We start from the raw sequence: 18,529 nt of genomic DNA on the forward strand, positions 1-18,529 counted from the left end.
TTTATATTCTCCTGCTCTTACATGTTCTTCATATTTTGAGTAAAATCATATTTAGTCTGATTCTAGAGTCACTACTTTGGTGGTGCAGATTCACCATGAAGGTGCAGAGTGAGTGGGTTCAAGAGTTTCCTTGTTCTAGTTCTTCCACTCTCTTTCACTGGCTTTCAACTTCCATCCTACATTTATCCATTTACTTATAAAGGTCACTCCTCTTTCAACAGATAACCTGCATGAGAAGCATGGGAGTAGCCACAGAATACAGCTTTTCTGTAGCTTCAGTAATTGAAAGAAGATGTTTATTTTAGAACTTAGGATGTTCAGAGTTTGCCCACAAGTTATTAGCGTCTTCAGAACCAAACATCCAATTGGCTGATCAACAGAGTTAAATGCCAGTTTATGTTTGGGTCCACAATTGCTAAATAGATGAGTATTAGCATTTCAGAACATTCTGTTTCCAACAGCAAATTGTATTAGGACTACAGAGAGCAGAGGTGGAGGAAAGGACAACTCATCTTCAGGCATATGGAGATGTAGATTACCTTTTCCTTCTCGGCTGGGTGGGGCTGGAGACACACCACTGCACAATCAATTGTTCCCTTCTCCCTTTTCAGTGTTTTTTGTCCATCATCAAAAATTACATTTCAATATTATTTCAAGACGTTTATAATTAATTAGGTTACATTTCAGTTGATGTAATTCACTCTCAAGGAAATTACAAAATAATATTTTTGAGTGAGGTGATCAGTCTTGCATGTTTGTGCTGATTTTGCTTAGTTTCAATTCGGGAGTTGCATTCTTCATCCTGTTTCCAAGCCCATATAGCAGGTGTTGGTAGAAGTTTGCTCATTCAGCAGATATTGATTAAGGGCCTGCTATGCATTAGGCATTATGCCAGGTGCTAGGGATACTGTGATGAGTGGAAGAATTAGTTTCAAGGGAGGCTAGCTGTGGTCAGACAGAAGGAAAGGATGGAGTAAATGGGGATGTGTGCTATTTATAGGAAGTAGAAGAGTGGACTGGCATGGTGAGGAGGGGCATATGGTGGTGTATTTGTCTCAGTGTTTGCCATAGACCTCCTGAAAAGTAGCTGTTTTTCTTCTTTAAGATTCTAAAATGCCAGAGATACTAGAAATAGGTATGTTCATGAGAAAAAGAGACCCTTAAAAAGAGGGAAATAGGATAATTAAAGTGACTATACGATTTGAGAATTCATGGTTAGAATGCAGTTCTCTGCCCCTGTAATTACAGGCAAAATTAAAATAACGTGGTTTCCAACTCTTAGACATGCTCCAATGATTGTGTAGTTGAAAATAATAAATTACCTGTAGAGAGACACAGTTAGAATGCAGTTAGGGAGACCTCTCTGCCTCCTGGTGTTGCAGAAGCTTTCCACAGAAGAATGGTACCATCACCAGCTCTGTCTGTGTATCACGGTGCTGGTAGCCAACTTAATTAACTAGCAGTGAAAGAAGTTTCTGCACCCTGTGAGATATTCCCCATGTATACAGAGTTCAGTAATTGTCATTACTTTTACTATCTGAGGTTTTTTAAAGGGAATGAGTAGACATACCACAATTTAGTTTCAAGAGTGGAATTATCCTTCAATACACATTTGATTTGTGATTTTAATGGGAAGCATGTCTGAAGTTTAAGCATTGACTTCCTTTCTGTGTTGGAAAGGTTGTCCATTAGCAGACACAGGGCACTATGCTGGACATACCCAGGAGGCCCCCAGTTACTCTGTTGACTGGTGCTTTACGCCCCTTTCCAGCCTTCTTCACTGAATCATTTTTAGAATGCATCAGATGCAGCTCTCAAAGTGATGCAAAATCATTGAGTCCTCCCATTCTTCAGCTAAAGAAGTAGTGTCATGGTTTCCTAACAAGAAAACCTACTATGAGGCAAAATTATAGAAAATCAGAATAGCAGAGTAGGGCAGGAGCTGAGGAATCTTCTGCTTTAGCCCTTCATTTTTACATAAGAAGAAATAAAGACCCAAGTTTAGGGCATACAACTGACTCAGAGTGGGACCTACTCCTGTCCTTCAGTTCCCATTAGGATTAAATGAGTTAATACCATTATAGTCCTTATAATAGTACCTGTGCCATAGTCTAAGTGGTCAGTAAATGCGAGTTATCACTTGTCATTATTCCTAGCGGTAGAGCCCAAACAGGAACCTAGATGCTCTAATAATCCAGTGCTCTTCAGGAGGCACATATTTTATATTTCCACATTGTAGAGGGAGAAATATGTTTTAAGAAGTTGAGTTAAAATAGTGACCACCACAGTGCCCAATTATGTGTACCTACTCAGCATACTAATACTTACTCTGTACTCAGTAAGTACTAGGCTAAGTACTACATTTCTTAGCCCAGTACTGCATAGTCTGAGCTAAGTACTACATATTCATGGTTTCCTTTAATCCTCACAGTGTTCTATGAGATTCACATCCTTGACCATCTCCATTTGACATACAAGTTGGGGAACTTGCCCAGGGTCACACCACTAATATGGGGCTGAACTAGGTTGTTTTTTTTTTTTTGAGACCTCAACCTCCCAGAGTGCTGGGATTACAGGTGTGAGCCACCATACTGAGCCTTGTTTTATGTATTTTTAATAGTCAAAAAAAATCAAAAGAAGGATAATATTCCATGACACATAAAAATTATGTGAAATTCCAATTTCAGTGTCCATACAGTTTTGTTGGAATACAGCCATGTTCGTTTGTTTACATATTGCCCGTAGCTGCTTTTGAAATATAATGGCTGAGCTGAGTAGTGTAGTGGAGACCGCATGGCCCACGAAACTTGAAATATCTACTCCCTGGCCTTTATAGAAAACACCTGCTGACTTTTGCTTTACACTCTTCCTTGGTGATTACGTTTTGTGACATTCCAGCGGTTTAGGGCATAATTGTGGAGTTTTTATAGGATCTGTCTCCTCGTGTTACTTGCCTTATGGTTTGTTCCATATTAATTAACATATGAATCAGATCCTGAATACTGTGTATAAAAAGAGTTCACCGTTAGATTGTCTATGTCTTGTCTTTTTTTCCCTATAGATTGGGGAGTAATTTATTCCTGGATACTGTGTGAGACTCTTGATGATAACCTGTTTTTGTTTCTGTACTAACCATGGATTGCAGCTGTTTGTGATTTGCATGCCTGTCACGTTCATTTATTGAGCCGATTGTTTTTAAACCTCCAAGTGTCTTAGATGCAGAAATCACTCTATTTTCTTTCCTTTGTAGTGGTTTGTTGTCTTCTGATTATGTGGAGATTCACTACGAAAATGGGAAACCACAGTACTCTAAGGTACGGTTACTGGCGTCGGCAAGTTCTCTGGTGTAAGTGTACCTATCATAGAGTTATCAGTGCACACTGCATTGTTTTGATGTCTGTCTTGGTAAAATCACCTGTGCTCTTTTACAATGATACTATTTTTAGTGAGGAGAAATTTATTAAAATGTACAAATGTTTGAGATAACATTAGGTATTCAGGACAAAAAATGTTTATTGTTTTTATTATACATACAGTACCTTTTGTGATAGTATAAAGAGCTATTCAGTTCCATATCAGCACCTGAAAGTAGTCAGTAAAGAAGGACAAGGCTCATGGCCATTGAATCTGGATTAGAAGACTAGATGGGCTGTTAGAATGATTCTTTAGTGCAAATGACTTTGCTGCCCAAGAAGGGCAGAGGACAGGTAGGGGAAGTGAAATGTAGGTAGTACTTTTTCTCTAACCGTCATAACAATTCTGTGAGGTCAATGTTATTATTCCTGCTGTACTACGGAAGCAATTAAGGCAGAGAGAGGGCAAATAAGCCTGCTTAAGGCCATGGAACATTGAATATGAGGGTACTTGGGTATCTGATTCCTTCATTTGGAGATGAAATTTCTTGTCTTCAGGAAGGATTAATAAACAGCAAGTGAATTTGGATTAAAGCGAGAGAGAGAGAGAGAGAGATGGTTTGTATGTAAGAAACAGTGACCTCCATCAGTCAGGGTGAAGATCCTCAGAATGGCTACAGAAAGAAACTGACTTTTAGGGAGTTAACAAGTGCCATTGAACCTGAGCACTGTCCCCGGTGTCCCGGATACTGGGGCACAGGAAAGGAAACAAAGTGGGGAAACATCACTAGATTTGTTGTTTGTTTGTTTGTTTCCTAGATTGTTAACACATGTCAGCATAAAAGTAGCACCTTTCCCATGTGTGGACTTGCGCAGTATAGGTAACTGGGGTTTTCAGTGTGATGGCTTCTCAGCAAATATTTATAGGCACCCTTTATTATAAATACTGCCCAGGAGGCCCTGGCATGTCTCAGGATTTATAACATTCCAATTTGTAATTGGACGTGTTTTCCAGCCTTTGGTTTTGTGCCACAGATTAAGAACTTTCATGTATCATTAGTTGTCAGTTCTTGCCTTAGGTTGCACTTGGGGGTTGTTGAGTCTCCCTAAAAGTTAACGCTGTGGAAAGTGAGCAGAAAAGCTAAATCAAGCGCGGGAACGAGCTTCCTGGCATTTGTACAAACTGAAGCTTCTGTCAGCTGTGCCAGGGCCCTGAGCACTGCGGATGCTGAATCATGAGCCTGGAGTAGACAAGATTGCAGGGAACTTTATAGACTCAGCAAATGAGCCACCTTTGCAGGACACAGAAACCTGATCCAAACTTTTCACTAAGGCAAGGTAGTTTTTTTTTTTTTTTTTTTTTTTAAAGAAACAGAATAACTAATTGGCCTCCAGAGGTCATTTGAGGTCCCAAAAGGAGACCTTATAATTAATAAGATATTCCAAATCTGTTATCGATTGTAACTAAAATTAAAACAAAAGGTATTTCAACTCTAGCAAAAGAAATTGTATTCACTGCAGTTTGTTTTTGTGTTCACTGCTTTTCTCTCTTTCATGACCCATTTTCTCCAAACAGCTCGTATGCCCAAACTTACGTGCTTCATAGATAATGAATTAAGTCTGTTTTTTATGTGTCTGTATTGATATGGTGCACAGTATTTTATGTCAAGATTTTTAAAATGTAGCAAAATTTTAAATATTTTAGCATGTATTAAGTAATCTTCTAAACCTTTAATTTTTAAAAACTTCATATTATTTCTAATTCATTTGTTATAATTTGTTTAAAAATGCCATGGTGATAGACATTTTGACTGTTTCCAATCTTTCACTATACGAATAACTTCAAGGGAAGGGCCTTCCAGATACATTTTGAATACATCCCTTATAATTGCTTCAGCGTTAATTCTGAGAAAGGAATTTTCTGGGTCAAAGAGTTGGTACAATTTTTTAACACTCTTCACATATATTAACAATTTTTCTTTCTGAAAGTTTGTATAAATTCATATTCCCACCACCATTACATATATATATGTGTATATATATATAAGCATTTGTAAATAAACTTCATGAAGATTGTCTTTTATGCTGTTTCAGAAAATCTTTGTCCAGAGTACCAGAAAAGGAAATTAATATGTAAGAATGACTAGGTTAAACTTACTTTCACATAATGCAGCCTTTTTTCCCCCAAATATCTCAAATTGTTTATTTATTTATTTATTTATTTTTTGAGATGGAGTTTTGCTGTTATTGCCCAGGCTAGAGTGCAGTGGCGCAGTCTTGGCTCACTGCAACATCCACCTTCTGGTTTCAAGCGATTCTCCTGCCTCAGCCTCCCAAGTCGCTGAGATTACAGGCGCCTGCCACCACGCCTGACTAATTTTTTTGTATTTTTAGCAGAGACAGGGTTTCACCATGTTGGTCAGGCTGGTCTCAAACTGCTGACCTCGTGATTCACCAGCCTCGGCCTCCCAAAGTGCTGGGATTACAGGCGTGAGCCACCGTGCCCGGCTCAAAGATCTCAAATTGTTTAGAGAAAAGTACATGCACACATTGTACACACACACGTAGACACACAGTATTATCCACATAACTAAAGAACAGTCTTATTTGGCTGTGAAGTTAAATATGAAGGTGGATATTGACAGTATCCCAGGAATTAGTTACAACCGCACTTTGAAAAGAGGGTTGCCTAGGTTCTCCCATTTCACCACTACCAAGCCCCTCCCTCATTCTTACTTCTCACTAAGAAAAGATTAATGTCTTGGCTTTTACTTTTATTGCATGCATGTGGGTTAAAAGTGCTTCTTTCCATGTGAAGCAAATATAGGAGCTGGAGAGGTAAAAAAGAAGCGTGTAATATGAATGCTGGGTATCAATCTGTGAATAAGGAAGAACTTTTGTTCTGCACTTGATGGAGCAATAGCCTTTGTTTAAGTTCCTACAGTGCTTTGCACATAATATATAATACAACTATTTTTTTGATTTTTTTTACAACTTTAAAGGTAATTTATTTACTTTTCTTATTTTATTAACAAATTTATTGGGATATAACTTATATATCATAAAGCATATAATTGTTTTTAGTATATCTACAGACTTGTGCATCCATCAACATAATCTAATTTTAGAATATTTTCATCGTTCCATAAAGAAACCTTACACCACCTGTTAACGGTTGCAGTCTCTCTTTTACCAACTGTAGATAACCACTAATCTATTAATACTTCCTATCTCAATAGATTTGCCTATTCTGGACATAAATGAAATCGTATAATAGGTGGGCCTTTGTGACTAGTTTCCTTTTTTGTCCCTAGCTTTAATGAGGTATGATTGAAAAATAGAAATTGCATATATTTAAGGTATATAACTTAAATTGTATATATAGGAATTGTATGTATTATACAAAACATCATGTTGATATGTTTATACATTGTGAAATGGTCACCACACTCGAGCTAATGAACATACCCGTCACCTCACATAGTTATCTCTTTTTTTGTAGTGAGAACATTTAAGATTCACCCTCTTAGCATATTTCAAGTACTATATATTTGTTGACCAACTTTGCTGATGAGCCTGTTTAAATAAGTTAATTTTTAGCATTTCAGTTCTTATAAAAGAGTAAGCATCAATATAACACTATGAAAGTACTTTTCAAAATTAACATATTTTCTGTTAGGTCTTTTTTGGTGACTGCTAATACATATTTGTAAGTGCTTACTAATACTTTGATTTCCCTTCTGCTTATAAAAGGAACTACTACCTGACCAGCAGTCATGATGAATAAATAGATGAAGTGCCTCCATCCCAACTTCCCTCTACCTTATTACTATCATTATTAGGTGGGGAAAGCGTCTTTTCCTAGGTCTATTTTCTCACCTTGGCTTCTTCCTATTCCCTTGCTCATTCTTGCTCAGGGAAGGAAGAGCGGTTTGACTGCTGGGAAAGTATGTCTGTGCAGCCAATTCCTCCCTCCCCTGTGGGTTGTATTTTTTTTTTTTTTTTTTTTTTTTTTTGTAGGATCCACCTTCCTACAGGAAGAACACATTCTCTGCACCTTTCTCTTCTCTGAATTGTACTGTGGCCACCCCCGTATGTGTGTGTGTGTGGGGGGGCGGGTTGAGTTGTCCCATGTTGTCTCTGCCTGGATGGGTAGGGCTAGCTAACTCCTGGGTGCAGCATTAGCAGGCCTATTAGATTCTCAACTAATCCTCTCCTCCAGTATAGCTCTATAATAAATGAAGGTGACATTTTTATGTTTCATCTCTATGTCACTCTCTCATTTAGTTTTAAACTTGGGTGGGCACCAATTCATACCTACGAGGATGGCTGTAATAAAAATGATGGACAATAACCAGTGCTGTCGAGACTGTGGAGAGATTGGAACCCTCATACACAGGTTGTGGGAATGTAAAATGTTGTGTGGCTGCTTGGCAGAACAGTTTGGCAGTTCCGCAGAAAGTTCAACAAAGAATTACCATATCATGCAGCAATTCTACTCCCAGGCATATACTCAAGTGAATCAAATACATATGTCCACAAAGAAACTTGTACATAAGTGTTCATAGCATTATTTGTAGTAGCCAAAAGGTGGAAACACCCTAAATGTCCTTCAATTGATGAAGGAATAAAGGAAATATGGCGTATTCACATAGTGGAATTACTATTCACTATGAATTACTATTCACTATGAATTACTATTCAATAGAATTACTATTACTATTACTAATTCCTATATAAAAGGAATGAAGTACTGATACATACTACACCATAGATAAACCTTGTAAACATTATGCTAAGTAAAACAAGCCATATACCAAGGGGCACATATGATACGCTTCTGTTTGTTTGAAATGTCCAGAATAGGCAAATTCATAGGAACTGAAAGTAGGTTCATGATTGCCAGGGCCTGGTGGAGTGCAGGGGAGGAGAAATGGGGATTGATTGCTAATGAGTACAGGACTTTTCTTCTGAGGTGATGAGACTATTCTGAAACTAGATAGTAGGGATAGTTATACAACTCTGTGAATATGCTAAGAAAAACACTGAATTGCATACTTAAAAAGGTAAGCTTTATGATTTCTAAACAACCTTTATGATATCTAAACGATAACAAAAAACCCAGGTGGGGAATAAGTTTATTTACCCACCTTCTTCATCAAACAAAAATCCTTTAAGATTGGTCTTGTCACATATGCTCATGAATAAGCCATTCCTGTTCATTCATTAAACAAATATGGTTTTACTGTATAGCATAATGTCCTTCAGGTCCACCCATATTTGGCAAATGCCAGGATCTCCTTTTTTAAGGCTGAATGCTATTCCATTGTATGCACGTGTGTTTGTGTGTGTGTGTGTGTTGAAATAAGCCAGACACAGAAAGGAGAATGTTTTGTGACCTCACTTATATGTAGAATCTAAAAAAGTCAAATATGTATTTAAGTTGGTGCAAAAGCAATTGCGGTGTTTGCCATTGAAAGTAATGTCAAAAACCACAAATACTTCTGCACCAACCTAATAGAAACACAACAGTACCAGGTGCAGGAGGTGGAGGGGTGGGAGTGAGGTGGTGGGTTGGAGAGATGTAGGTCAGATGGTACAAAGTTGCAGTTATGTAGGCTGTAAGTCTCAAGATGGAATGGATAGCATGAGGGCTATGGTCAGTCATATTGTATGATGGGAATTTGCTAACAGAGTAGATTTTAGGTGCTCAAGCCACACGCTTACACAAAAGGTAACTGTGAGGTAGAAATAAGACATGTTGATTTGATTGACTATAGTAATAATTTCACTATGTATATCAAAATATCATGTTGCATATTTTAGATATATACACCTTTTTTTTTTTTTTTTTGAGATAGTATCTCACTCTGTTATCCAGGCTGGAGTGCAGTGGCACGATCTTAGCTCACTGCAACCTCTGTTTCCTGGGTTCAAGTGATTCTCCTGTCTCATCCTCCCGAGTAGCTGGGATTACAGGCATGTGCCACGACGCCTGGCTAATTTTCATATTTTTAGTAGAGATGGGGTGTCACCATGTTGGCCACGCTGGTCTCGAACTCCTGACCTCAAGTGATCCACCCGCCTCGGCCTCCCAAAGTGCTGGGATTACAGGCGTGAGCCACTGTGCCCGGCCTGATATATATAACTTTTAAAAAACAAAAAAGCAGAAAAAATGTTGATTTAGCTTGTACTGTGACCTAGTTTAGGTCATAGTTGCCGTTCTAGGTACTAGATATGTATCAGTGAACCAAACAGATAAAAATTCTTGCCCTTGTGGGTCCTGTGTTCTCTTCTCACCTTTATTCTTTTCTTTATCAGTATAACTACATCACCCTTTTAGAATGTTCTTTGTGCTTTCCTTATCAAATCATCATCACAGCTCAGCTCAAGCTCCCTTCTAGGTGTGAAGGCTTTTTGGCAGCAGGAGAGCTTGGATTATGGTCGGTGGAGTAGGTCTCTGTGCGCATGGCTTCTGGCTGGGAGGTAGGGTTGATGCAGAGTGGAGGAGATTGGAGGAGTGCGTGTTCTGAAGACCTTGTCTAGTGTGTGAGTAAGGGAGGGTGGGCCCTGCAGAAGTCAATCAGAGTCTGGCCGAGGTGCTCTGTTGGAGCCAGGAGTGTTTTCAGACACACAGGTCTGCCTGTCTTCCATTTTCTGAGTGTTTCCCCACTTCTTTCTGCTTCCTTTCCTTTATTTTTCTCATTCCCTCTTCCTTTAGTAATATTTTAATGAAATTTTCAGACTATTTTTTAAATCTATTTTCCCTTCTTTTTTACTGCCTCTCAACTTGCCATAATTGAGTTTAAAAAATCATGTTTGTGTTGTTTCTAACCAAAGAGTTAGATAACTTAAAGTTTGTATTTCCACTCCTATACTAAAAATGACTCTTTTACTTGTGTATACAAAATTTTTTCCCTAGTCTTTGAATTAATTAATAGCCAGTTTTTAAAAAAGTTTCTTACCACTGCATAAATAATAAACAATTTAAGCAATAGCAAGGAAAACAAAACTATCCACACTAAATCACTTAAATTAGATCCAGGATTATCAGTTATTTGAATTTTGAGTATAAAGTTGAAATTATTATTAATCATTCAAAATATTGCCCTTCCTGGCAACATTCGGAGTATATTATAGAATATGTAAGGAGCCCAGGGTTAAAATATGCCCCAAGAAATCAAGATAGCAGATGACACTAGCTCCTCACAAAGCTATTTTAAATTGGAATAGTATAATTTATATGAACTATTAAAAATTTACATAGCATTGGTACAGCCATACTGTTCTAATACTTTATTAAACTACTGCAAGAACATTTTCCCTATTAAATTTAATGAAGGTAAATAATTAAACAAATTATTTAATAATTTATGTGTTGGGGTCTCAAGTTCCCCAATTCTCCAAAATTATTATTTTTATTTCCTTATTCTGCAGTAGTCAAAATCAGGTATACATGTCCCATTATAGATATCTTTTTTCTATTTCTCATTTGTTATCAGCTCACTGATTATTAAAATAGTTTAGCATATCCTAGTAGTTGATAAGCTTGAAAAATTTAAAGATACATATATAGAATAATCATTTGAGTATAGTGTCAGTAGTTTTTATTATTATATTCAGAACCTAGATATCATAATATACACATTTTCTAGTTAAGGGCTGTGTAGTTTCTTTTCAAATGTTTATCCAGACCTGCAGGAATAGATTGAAAATATCAGTGTGTGGTCACTATGAATGTCCAGGTTTTTGGGAGTTTCATAAGCAATAAAGAACTGGCTGATGGAACTTTACCATGCAGATGAAATAGTTAAACAGACACAAAGGTAGGGTAATTTTAAAAACCAAATTGAAACTATTGGTTCTGTTTCCACTGAAATGAGTAGAATCAAACAGTTCCTGTTGTTATTACTATTATTATTATTATCATTATTTTTTATAGAGGCAGGGTCTTACGACATTGCCCAGACTGGTCTCAAACTCCTCCTGGGCTTAAGCAATCCTTCCTCCTTGGCCTCCCGAAGTGCTAGGATTACAGGCGTGAGCCAGGATGCCTGTCCAGTTCCTGTTGTTAGATTAGTAACACCAGGGAACCGGATTTTTTTTCCCCTACAAGTTGTTATCACTAGAGTCACAAAGTTATTATCCCCAGCCGTTTCTGGTTAGGAAGTGTTTTTATAAGATGGACATGGCTTCAATGTGTCAGTATATGAAGAGGAAGCCTGGTAGGTTCCAATGGGATTCTGACCTTGGAAACCTTGTGGAGCAGAGTTATTATTTGAGCATGATCTGGCTTGTGGAGTGTGCAAGTAGCAGGCTGAGAAAGGTAGGGAGCATACTAGGATTTTTAATTTCCTGTGACTAGCCAATAACTTCCACTTATCAGATGCTCCGTTTTTGTTGAATTTAATTAACTGGCAGTTTTGGATCTGAAAATGCTGATGTCTATAGGGGTGCACAGAGATTTGTGTCATGGGCTGAATTGAGCCCATTTTGGTTCTCCTTTCTGCCATTTGCCAAGTCACAGGTCTGTGACCCACTCATAGGTGGTCAGGGCCAGCTCGCTTTAATTGTCTCAAGTCTTCCTGACTGGAGAAAGAATCATGGACTTGAGAACCTGAAGATGTGGGAATCAGTTTGTCCTTTTGTTATTTTTAGAAGAGCCTTTTGCACTTTGTTTCTGTCCCCATATGGGTATATGGAGACAGCAGTCACTGTGAGGTAATGGTTGGTGAAGATGGCCAGATTCCTGGGTGGGAGGCACCCCTGGAGCTGACTGTCCAAAGTCATGATTGCCAGTGCCCTCTAGAAGTGGGCTCCCTGTACTGGCCCACTACTGTTATGCTTGGCACCCAAGATGGATTGCTCCTTCTCTCTCAGGATTTATTTTATATGGTATAACTCAAGATGTTACTTTGCCGTGGTCTGAAGTGTTACCAAATAATATTTTTCCATAATACTTTTTAAAAACTTGGTATAAATTTAGTAATAAAAAACTCAGAAAATCCTCTAATACCATTAGTACTGATATTAAATTGGAAGCTACCAAATTGCTTATAATGCTTAATGTAACTACCCACTGTAGCTATTAAAACTTTCTTATGATGATTGGATGTTGCCTGAAGTCTCATTTAAGGTTCAAAAAATGCAGTGATTCAAGGCCGGATACAATGGCGCATGCCTGTAATCCCATCTACTCGGGGAGGCTGAAACACAATAATTGCTTGCATCTGGGAGGTGGAGGTTGCAGTGAGCTGAGATCATGCCACTGCACTCCAGCCTGGGTGACAGAGTGAGACTGTCTTTAAAAAAGAAAAGAAAAGCAGCCCTTTACTGTACACACACACATACTTACAGTTGATCCTTGAACTGCACGGGTCCACTTATATGTAGACTTTTTTCAGGCAAACACAGTATTCGTGGGATGCAAAACCTGTGTGTATGGAGGGCTAGCTTTTCATATATGTGGGTTTCACAGGGCCGACTGTGAGACTTGAATATGTGCAGATTTGGGAGTATGTAGGGGTTCTGGAACCAATCCCTGACCGTCTAAATATATATTTATCTTTTTTTTCCTCCCAATAACCCACCTAAAGAACAGTTAGGGAATAAAAAAGGATATGAACCCACCAAGACAAAGACAGGAGAAGAGAAAACAAGCAGGTGATACGTAGCTATAAAATTTCAGGAGATGGAAAGTGGATGAGGGTTGACTCTTAGCTTTGAGCTTTTCATGCTCTGCTAAGTTCGTTTGGGGGGAAACTAAGAAGAAACAAGTCAACTTATGTCACTTATCCCAGAAAGGCAGAAATAAAAGCATCTGAAAAAAGAAAAACTGGTTGAAAGTAGATGTAGAGTAGTTAAGTCCCCAATTTACTGCCTGCCCCGTGCAGCCAGATAACCAGATAAGAAGTCGGGGACTTCCCTAGTCTGGTGCATAGTTTTCTTGATTAAAAGGCATCACAGCAGGAGGCTGAGGCAGGAGAATCACCTGGACCTGGAAGGCGGAGGTTGCAGTGAGCCAAGATCATGCCATTGCACTCCAGCTTGGGCAACAGGGTGAGACTCCGTGTCCAAAAAAAAAAAAAAAAAAAAAAAAAGTGTCACAGAGTACCCAGTACAACAAAGGAGCAAAAATTCTAAAAAAAAAAAAAAAAAATAGAGCAAGAAAGAAAATACAATAATTATTAGTGTCAGAGCTGTGAACAGTATTTGTGTATACATAAACAATATAGATTTAACTAAAACTGGTGATATGCATTAGAATGTATTGGGGATGAGAGAGGTTTTCAAGATCCTATATTAGGTTGATAATTTCTAACATGGAATTAGTCAGAACATGAAAATATAAACTTTCAAAAATGTGTAGCCAAACACAAGAAGAAACAGCTTAAAACTTTAAAAATGGTTGCCTTGGAGGTGGAGGGGAAAGAGGGACAAAGGAAACTGCTGTGTTTTTGTTGGTTTTTTAAAAAATTTTTTTATTATACTTTAAGTTTTAGGGTACATGTGCACAACGTGTAAATTTGTTACATATGTATACATGTGCCATGTTGATGTGCTGCACCAATTAACTCGTCATTTATATTAGGTATATCTCCTAATGCTATCCCTCCCCCCTCCCCCCGCCCCACGACAGGCCCCGGTGTGTGATGTTCCCCTTCCTGTGTCCAAGTGTTCTCATTGTTCAGTTCCCACCTATGAGTGAGAACATGCGGTGTTTGGTTTTCTGTTCTTGCGATAGTTTGCTGAGAATTATGGTTTCCAGCTGCATCCATGTCTCTACAAAGGACATGAACTCATCCTTTTTTATGGCTGCATAGTATTCCATGGTATATATGTGCCACGTTTTCTTAATCCAGTCTGTCATTGATGGACATTTGGGTTGGTTTCAAGTCTTTGCTATTGTGAATAGTGCCACAGTAAACATACATGTGCATGTGTCTTTGTAGCAACATGATTTATAATCCTTTGGGTATGTACCCAGTAATGAGATGGCTGGGTCAAATGGTATTTCTAGTTCTAGATCCTTGAGGAATCACCACCCTGTCTTCCACAATGGTTGAACTAGTTTACAGTCCCACCAACAGTGTAAAAGTGTTCCTGTTTCTCCACATCCTCTCCAGCACCTGTTGTTTCCTATCTTTTTAATGATCGCCATTCTAACTGGTGTGAGATGGTATCTCATTGTGGTTTTTATTTGCATTTCTCTGATGACCAGTGATGATGAACATTTTTTCATGTGTCCGTTGGCTGCATAAATGTCTTCTTTTGAGAGACGTCTGTTCATATCCTTCGCCTACTTTTTGATGGGGTTGTTTTGATGGGACAAAGGCGAAAAGTTTCAAGATTTGATGGGGTTCCTTTGAGGGACAAAGGAAACTGCTGTGTTTTTTTAAAAAATAAAATTTGTAGTTATTATGTGACTTTGAAAACTACATTCATGTATTTTTTCTAAAATGTTTTAAAAGTTAATTTTTAAAGGTAAGAAAACAAATAAGATATTGTATAGTTTTCCATCAAAAATGATTATAAACAAACTTTTGGAGTCTCTCTTCAGTCAAGTGGAAGTCCTTGTTCCGTAACAACATCTGAGAAGTACCTGTACTCCTATAATACATACTTAAGAAATGTATGTTTTATTAATTACCTTGGTGTCATTGTTTTTTAAAGCCTTTTCTCCTTCATTCAATTTAATATACACATGCTTGTTATAAAAAAGTTGAAAAATTGCCTAGTCTTATTTGCAACTTTAAGAGGAGTTTCTAGGGTTATTAATACAGTGCACATATATGCCCATCCTTGCATTTCTTTTTGCTTTATGGAAGCACCCAAAGAATTAATCATGATGCATAAAATACAACCAATCAATGAAACCTTCTGCTTTCCAGGGCGGAGAGCACTGTTACTACCATGGAAGCATTAGAGGCATCAAAGACTCCAAGGTGGCTCTGTCAACCTGCAATGGACTTCAGTAAGTGGGAATGTCATTGGCGTTTTATTCATTGACCCTTTCCAGTTTTCCTTTTATGGATATATATTTTTTATATTTATATATTTTATATATATATAATATATATTTATATATTATATATATACTATAATATATATATTTATATATTATATATACACTATAATATATATTTATATATTTATTTATATATATATTTTAGTGACTCTTCTGTGCTGGTGCTGTGTTAGGGACTGCATATGGAGTGGTGCACAAGGAGGGCAATGTCGCTGTCCTCTTGAACACTTAGTGTTTGTAGGCGATTCAGAGATTAATCAAATGATTACATAGGTGAATGTTTAATTACCATTGTGCTAAGAGCTGTAAAGGGGAAGATAGGAGCTTGTGGAGTGGCAAAACCTAGTCCAGGAAGGTTTCCCAGTGGCATATTCCGGAGGCATGTCAGTTAGACCTACAGCTAGACTTGAGAGTCAGTAGCCCTTAGATCTAAGAAACAGACCTAACAGTAAGTTGGAGTTAGCCAGGCAAGGGTGGGGTGACAAAGAGAGAAGTTCTCACATTGACCTAGGTGTGGGCTCTAACAAAACCATGTGTTGGCACCTTTTAGACCTGAACACAGTAGCACCTCATATAAAGACTTAGTTTTGGCCATGTGATGACAAAGAATCTTGAAACTTTTTGCCCTGTTATAAAAAACCTTATGTCCCTGAAAATTAAATGTAATTTGTATGACATAGAGTCATACTGCTTGATGGCAATTCAGAATTTGTAAGCATAAAGATACCGCTGTTTGCTTCTTCAGAACCAGATGGTTTTAGATTATTCTCATATATAAAGAACCTGTTTTCTTACAGATGATATTGAATTTGCATAACTAGAAGTTTGTATAGTTGTACATGGTTCTGGAATAATTACTTTAGAGACTGCCACTGAGTGAATAGTCCTATCCCAGAGTAGTTTTCCAATCTATTTGTTGAATTTCAAACATCAGTTATATCAGGTATAATTTGCATGCATTTGATGTATACTTTTATAATTTTTATAGCCTCCATGCTGCCTAATAGAGTGCTGGGGCCACAGTGGGACTCCATGCAGATATGTGAATTAAACTTGTGACAGTGTAAAGGGATTTGTTCAGTTATACTCTTTATTTTGAAGACACAATAATGAAGCGCACTTGCTATTTCTTGCCATTTCCTGTGTTTGTTCATTCCTTCCTTGTGTGGTTTCTTTTGTGCTAGTGGCATGTTTGAAGATGATACCTTCGTGTATATGATAGAGCCACTGGAGCTGGTTCATGATGAGGTGAGTCTATGCCATCAGTTGCCTGATGGCGTTCTACTCCTCCAGCATCTTTGCCTTTGAGCAGAAAAGAGAAAAGAATGTAGATTTCAAAGTGCCTTTGTACATGTTACCTTATTTCAAATTTAGAGTGGTACCCTCAGTTTTGAAGTTTAAGTCGCACATGCCAGGCCCAAGTACCAGTAAGGGATAGTAAGAGGCATCAAACATAGGTTTTCTGAAGCAAATCCTAGTCCTTCCCAGTCTATGAAAAGAGCGGGGAGAATATTTTGTTTTATACCAGCCAGCCTCATTGCTTTAAACTAGCTTTCATAGAAGTCATTATACAAAAAAGATACTTGCACACACACATGTTTATAACAGCACAATTTGCAATTGCAAAAATATGGAAGCAGCCTAAATGCCCATCAGTCAGCAAGTAGATAAAGAAAATGTGAGAGAGGGATACACACACACACACACACACACACACACACACACACACCATGGAATACTACTCAGCCATAAAAAGGAATAAAATAATGGCATTCACAGCAACCTAGATGGAATTGGAGAGTATTACTGTAGGGAATTGGAGACTATTACTGTAAGTGAAGTAACTCAGGAGTGGAAAACCAAACATTGTATGTTCTCACTCATATGTGGGAGCTAGGCTGTGAGGACACAAAGGCATAAGAATGATACATTGGTCTTCGGGGCCTTGGGGGAAAATGGAGGGTGGCGAGGGATAAAACACATTTGGGTACAGTGTACCCTACTTGGCTGTTGGGTGCATCAAAATCTCAGAAATCACCACTAAAGAACTTATTCATGTAACCCAACACCACCTGTTCCCCAAAAACCTATTGAAATTAGAAAAAAATAGCTTTCATTCTTAACTGTCATCTTTAGAAAATTGTATGACTATAAGAATGTACTTAACTTTTATGAACCTGAAAATCTTTAGTGGGGAAATCTGTGAGCTGAACTATGATTACATTATAGAATACTTAGTTTTCTTTACAGATAGGGAGGAAAATAATGTTTAGAGTCATGCATAAACCAGTGATTTAGACAAGAAATCACATGCTCTAATAGTGTTGCTTGCTAATAGAATGCAGTCAAATTTAAAATTTGATGTATATTCAGTAAATATTGTATTGTAAATACTACAAGCTGGGTATTATTTTAGGTTCTGGGGATACTTTGCTGATAAAATAGACAAAGACTGAGCCAAATGGGGCTTACAGTCTATAGGGGCAGATAGGGATACACAGAATGAATAAGTAATTACATGTGGTATGTTAGATAGTGATACATGGTAAGAAGAAAAAGTGAAGCCAGGAAGGTGGAAAGTTAAATTTTTATATATACACGGTTCAGGGAAGGCTACCAAGAGAAGACAAGTGGTGAATGAAGAACGTAGGGAAATTAGAGAGCTGGAAGAACATTCTAGGAGATGAGCAAATACAAAGGCCTTGAGGCAGGAGCGTGCCTAGGGTGTTCGAGGAACTTTGAGGAACCTGACAGGGTTGGAGAGGAGTGACAAGGGGAAGAATAGGAGGAGATTAAGGCACTGAGGGTATGAAAGTCAGATCAGTGAAAAGAACTGAGGCGATAAAATAATATTTTGTGACTGACGGAGTCAGAATATTGCAATATTTGATGGGGAAAAGAAAACATTTTTTTTATCTTTAGGGATTTCAAATTTAGATAAATTGGGCCGGGTGCAGTGGCTCACACCTGTAATCCTAGCATTTTGGGAGGCCAAGGCGGCAGATCACGAGGTCAGGAGTTCGCGACCAGCCTGGCCAATGTAGTGAAACCCTGTCCTCACTAAAAATACAAAAATTAACTGGGTGTGGTGACAGGTGCCTGTAATCCCATCTAGTCAGGAGGCTGAGGCAGAAGAATCGCTTGAACC

General features: G+C 38.0%; 1 protein-coding gene across 3 annotated transcripts in view; it reads left to right on the top strand.

The window, feature by feature from the left end:
- ADAM23 (ADAM metallopeptidase domain 23) overlaps positions 1 to 18,529 on the top strand; it is a 172,430-nt gene that overhangs the window by 79,120 nt on the left and 74,781 nt on the right. For all 3 annotated transcript variants that reach the window (XM_007965997.3, XM_007965996.3, XM_007965995.3), the window contains exons 4-6: positions 3,251 to 3,314; positions 15,245 to 15,327; positions 16,566 to 16,629. In XM_007965997.3, the coding sequence (XP_007964188.1) occupies positions 3,251 to 3,314; positions 15,245 to 15,327; positions 16,566 to 16,629 (211 nt within the window). The remainder of the gene's footprint in view (positions 1 to 3,250; positions 3,315 to 15,244; positions 15,328 to 16,565; positions 16,630 to 18,529) is intronic.

This window comes from Chlorocebus sabaeus, chromosome 10 (assembly GCF_047675955.1).
Source record: "Chlorocebus sabaeus isolate Y175 chromosome 10, mChlSab1.0.hap1, whole genome shotgun sequence".
Classification (NCBI taxonomy): domain Eukaryota; kingdom Metazoa; phylum Chordata; class Mammalia; order Primates; family Cercopithecidae; genus Chlorocebus; species Chlorocebus sabaeus.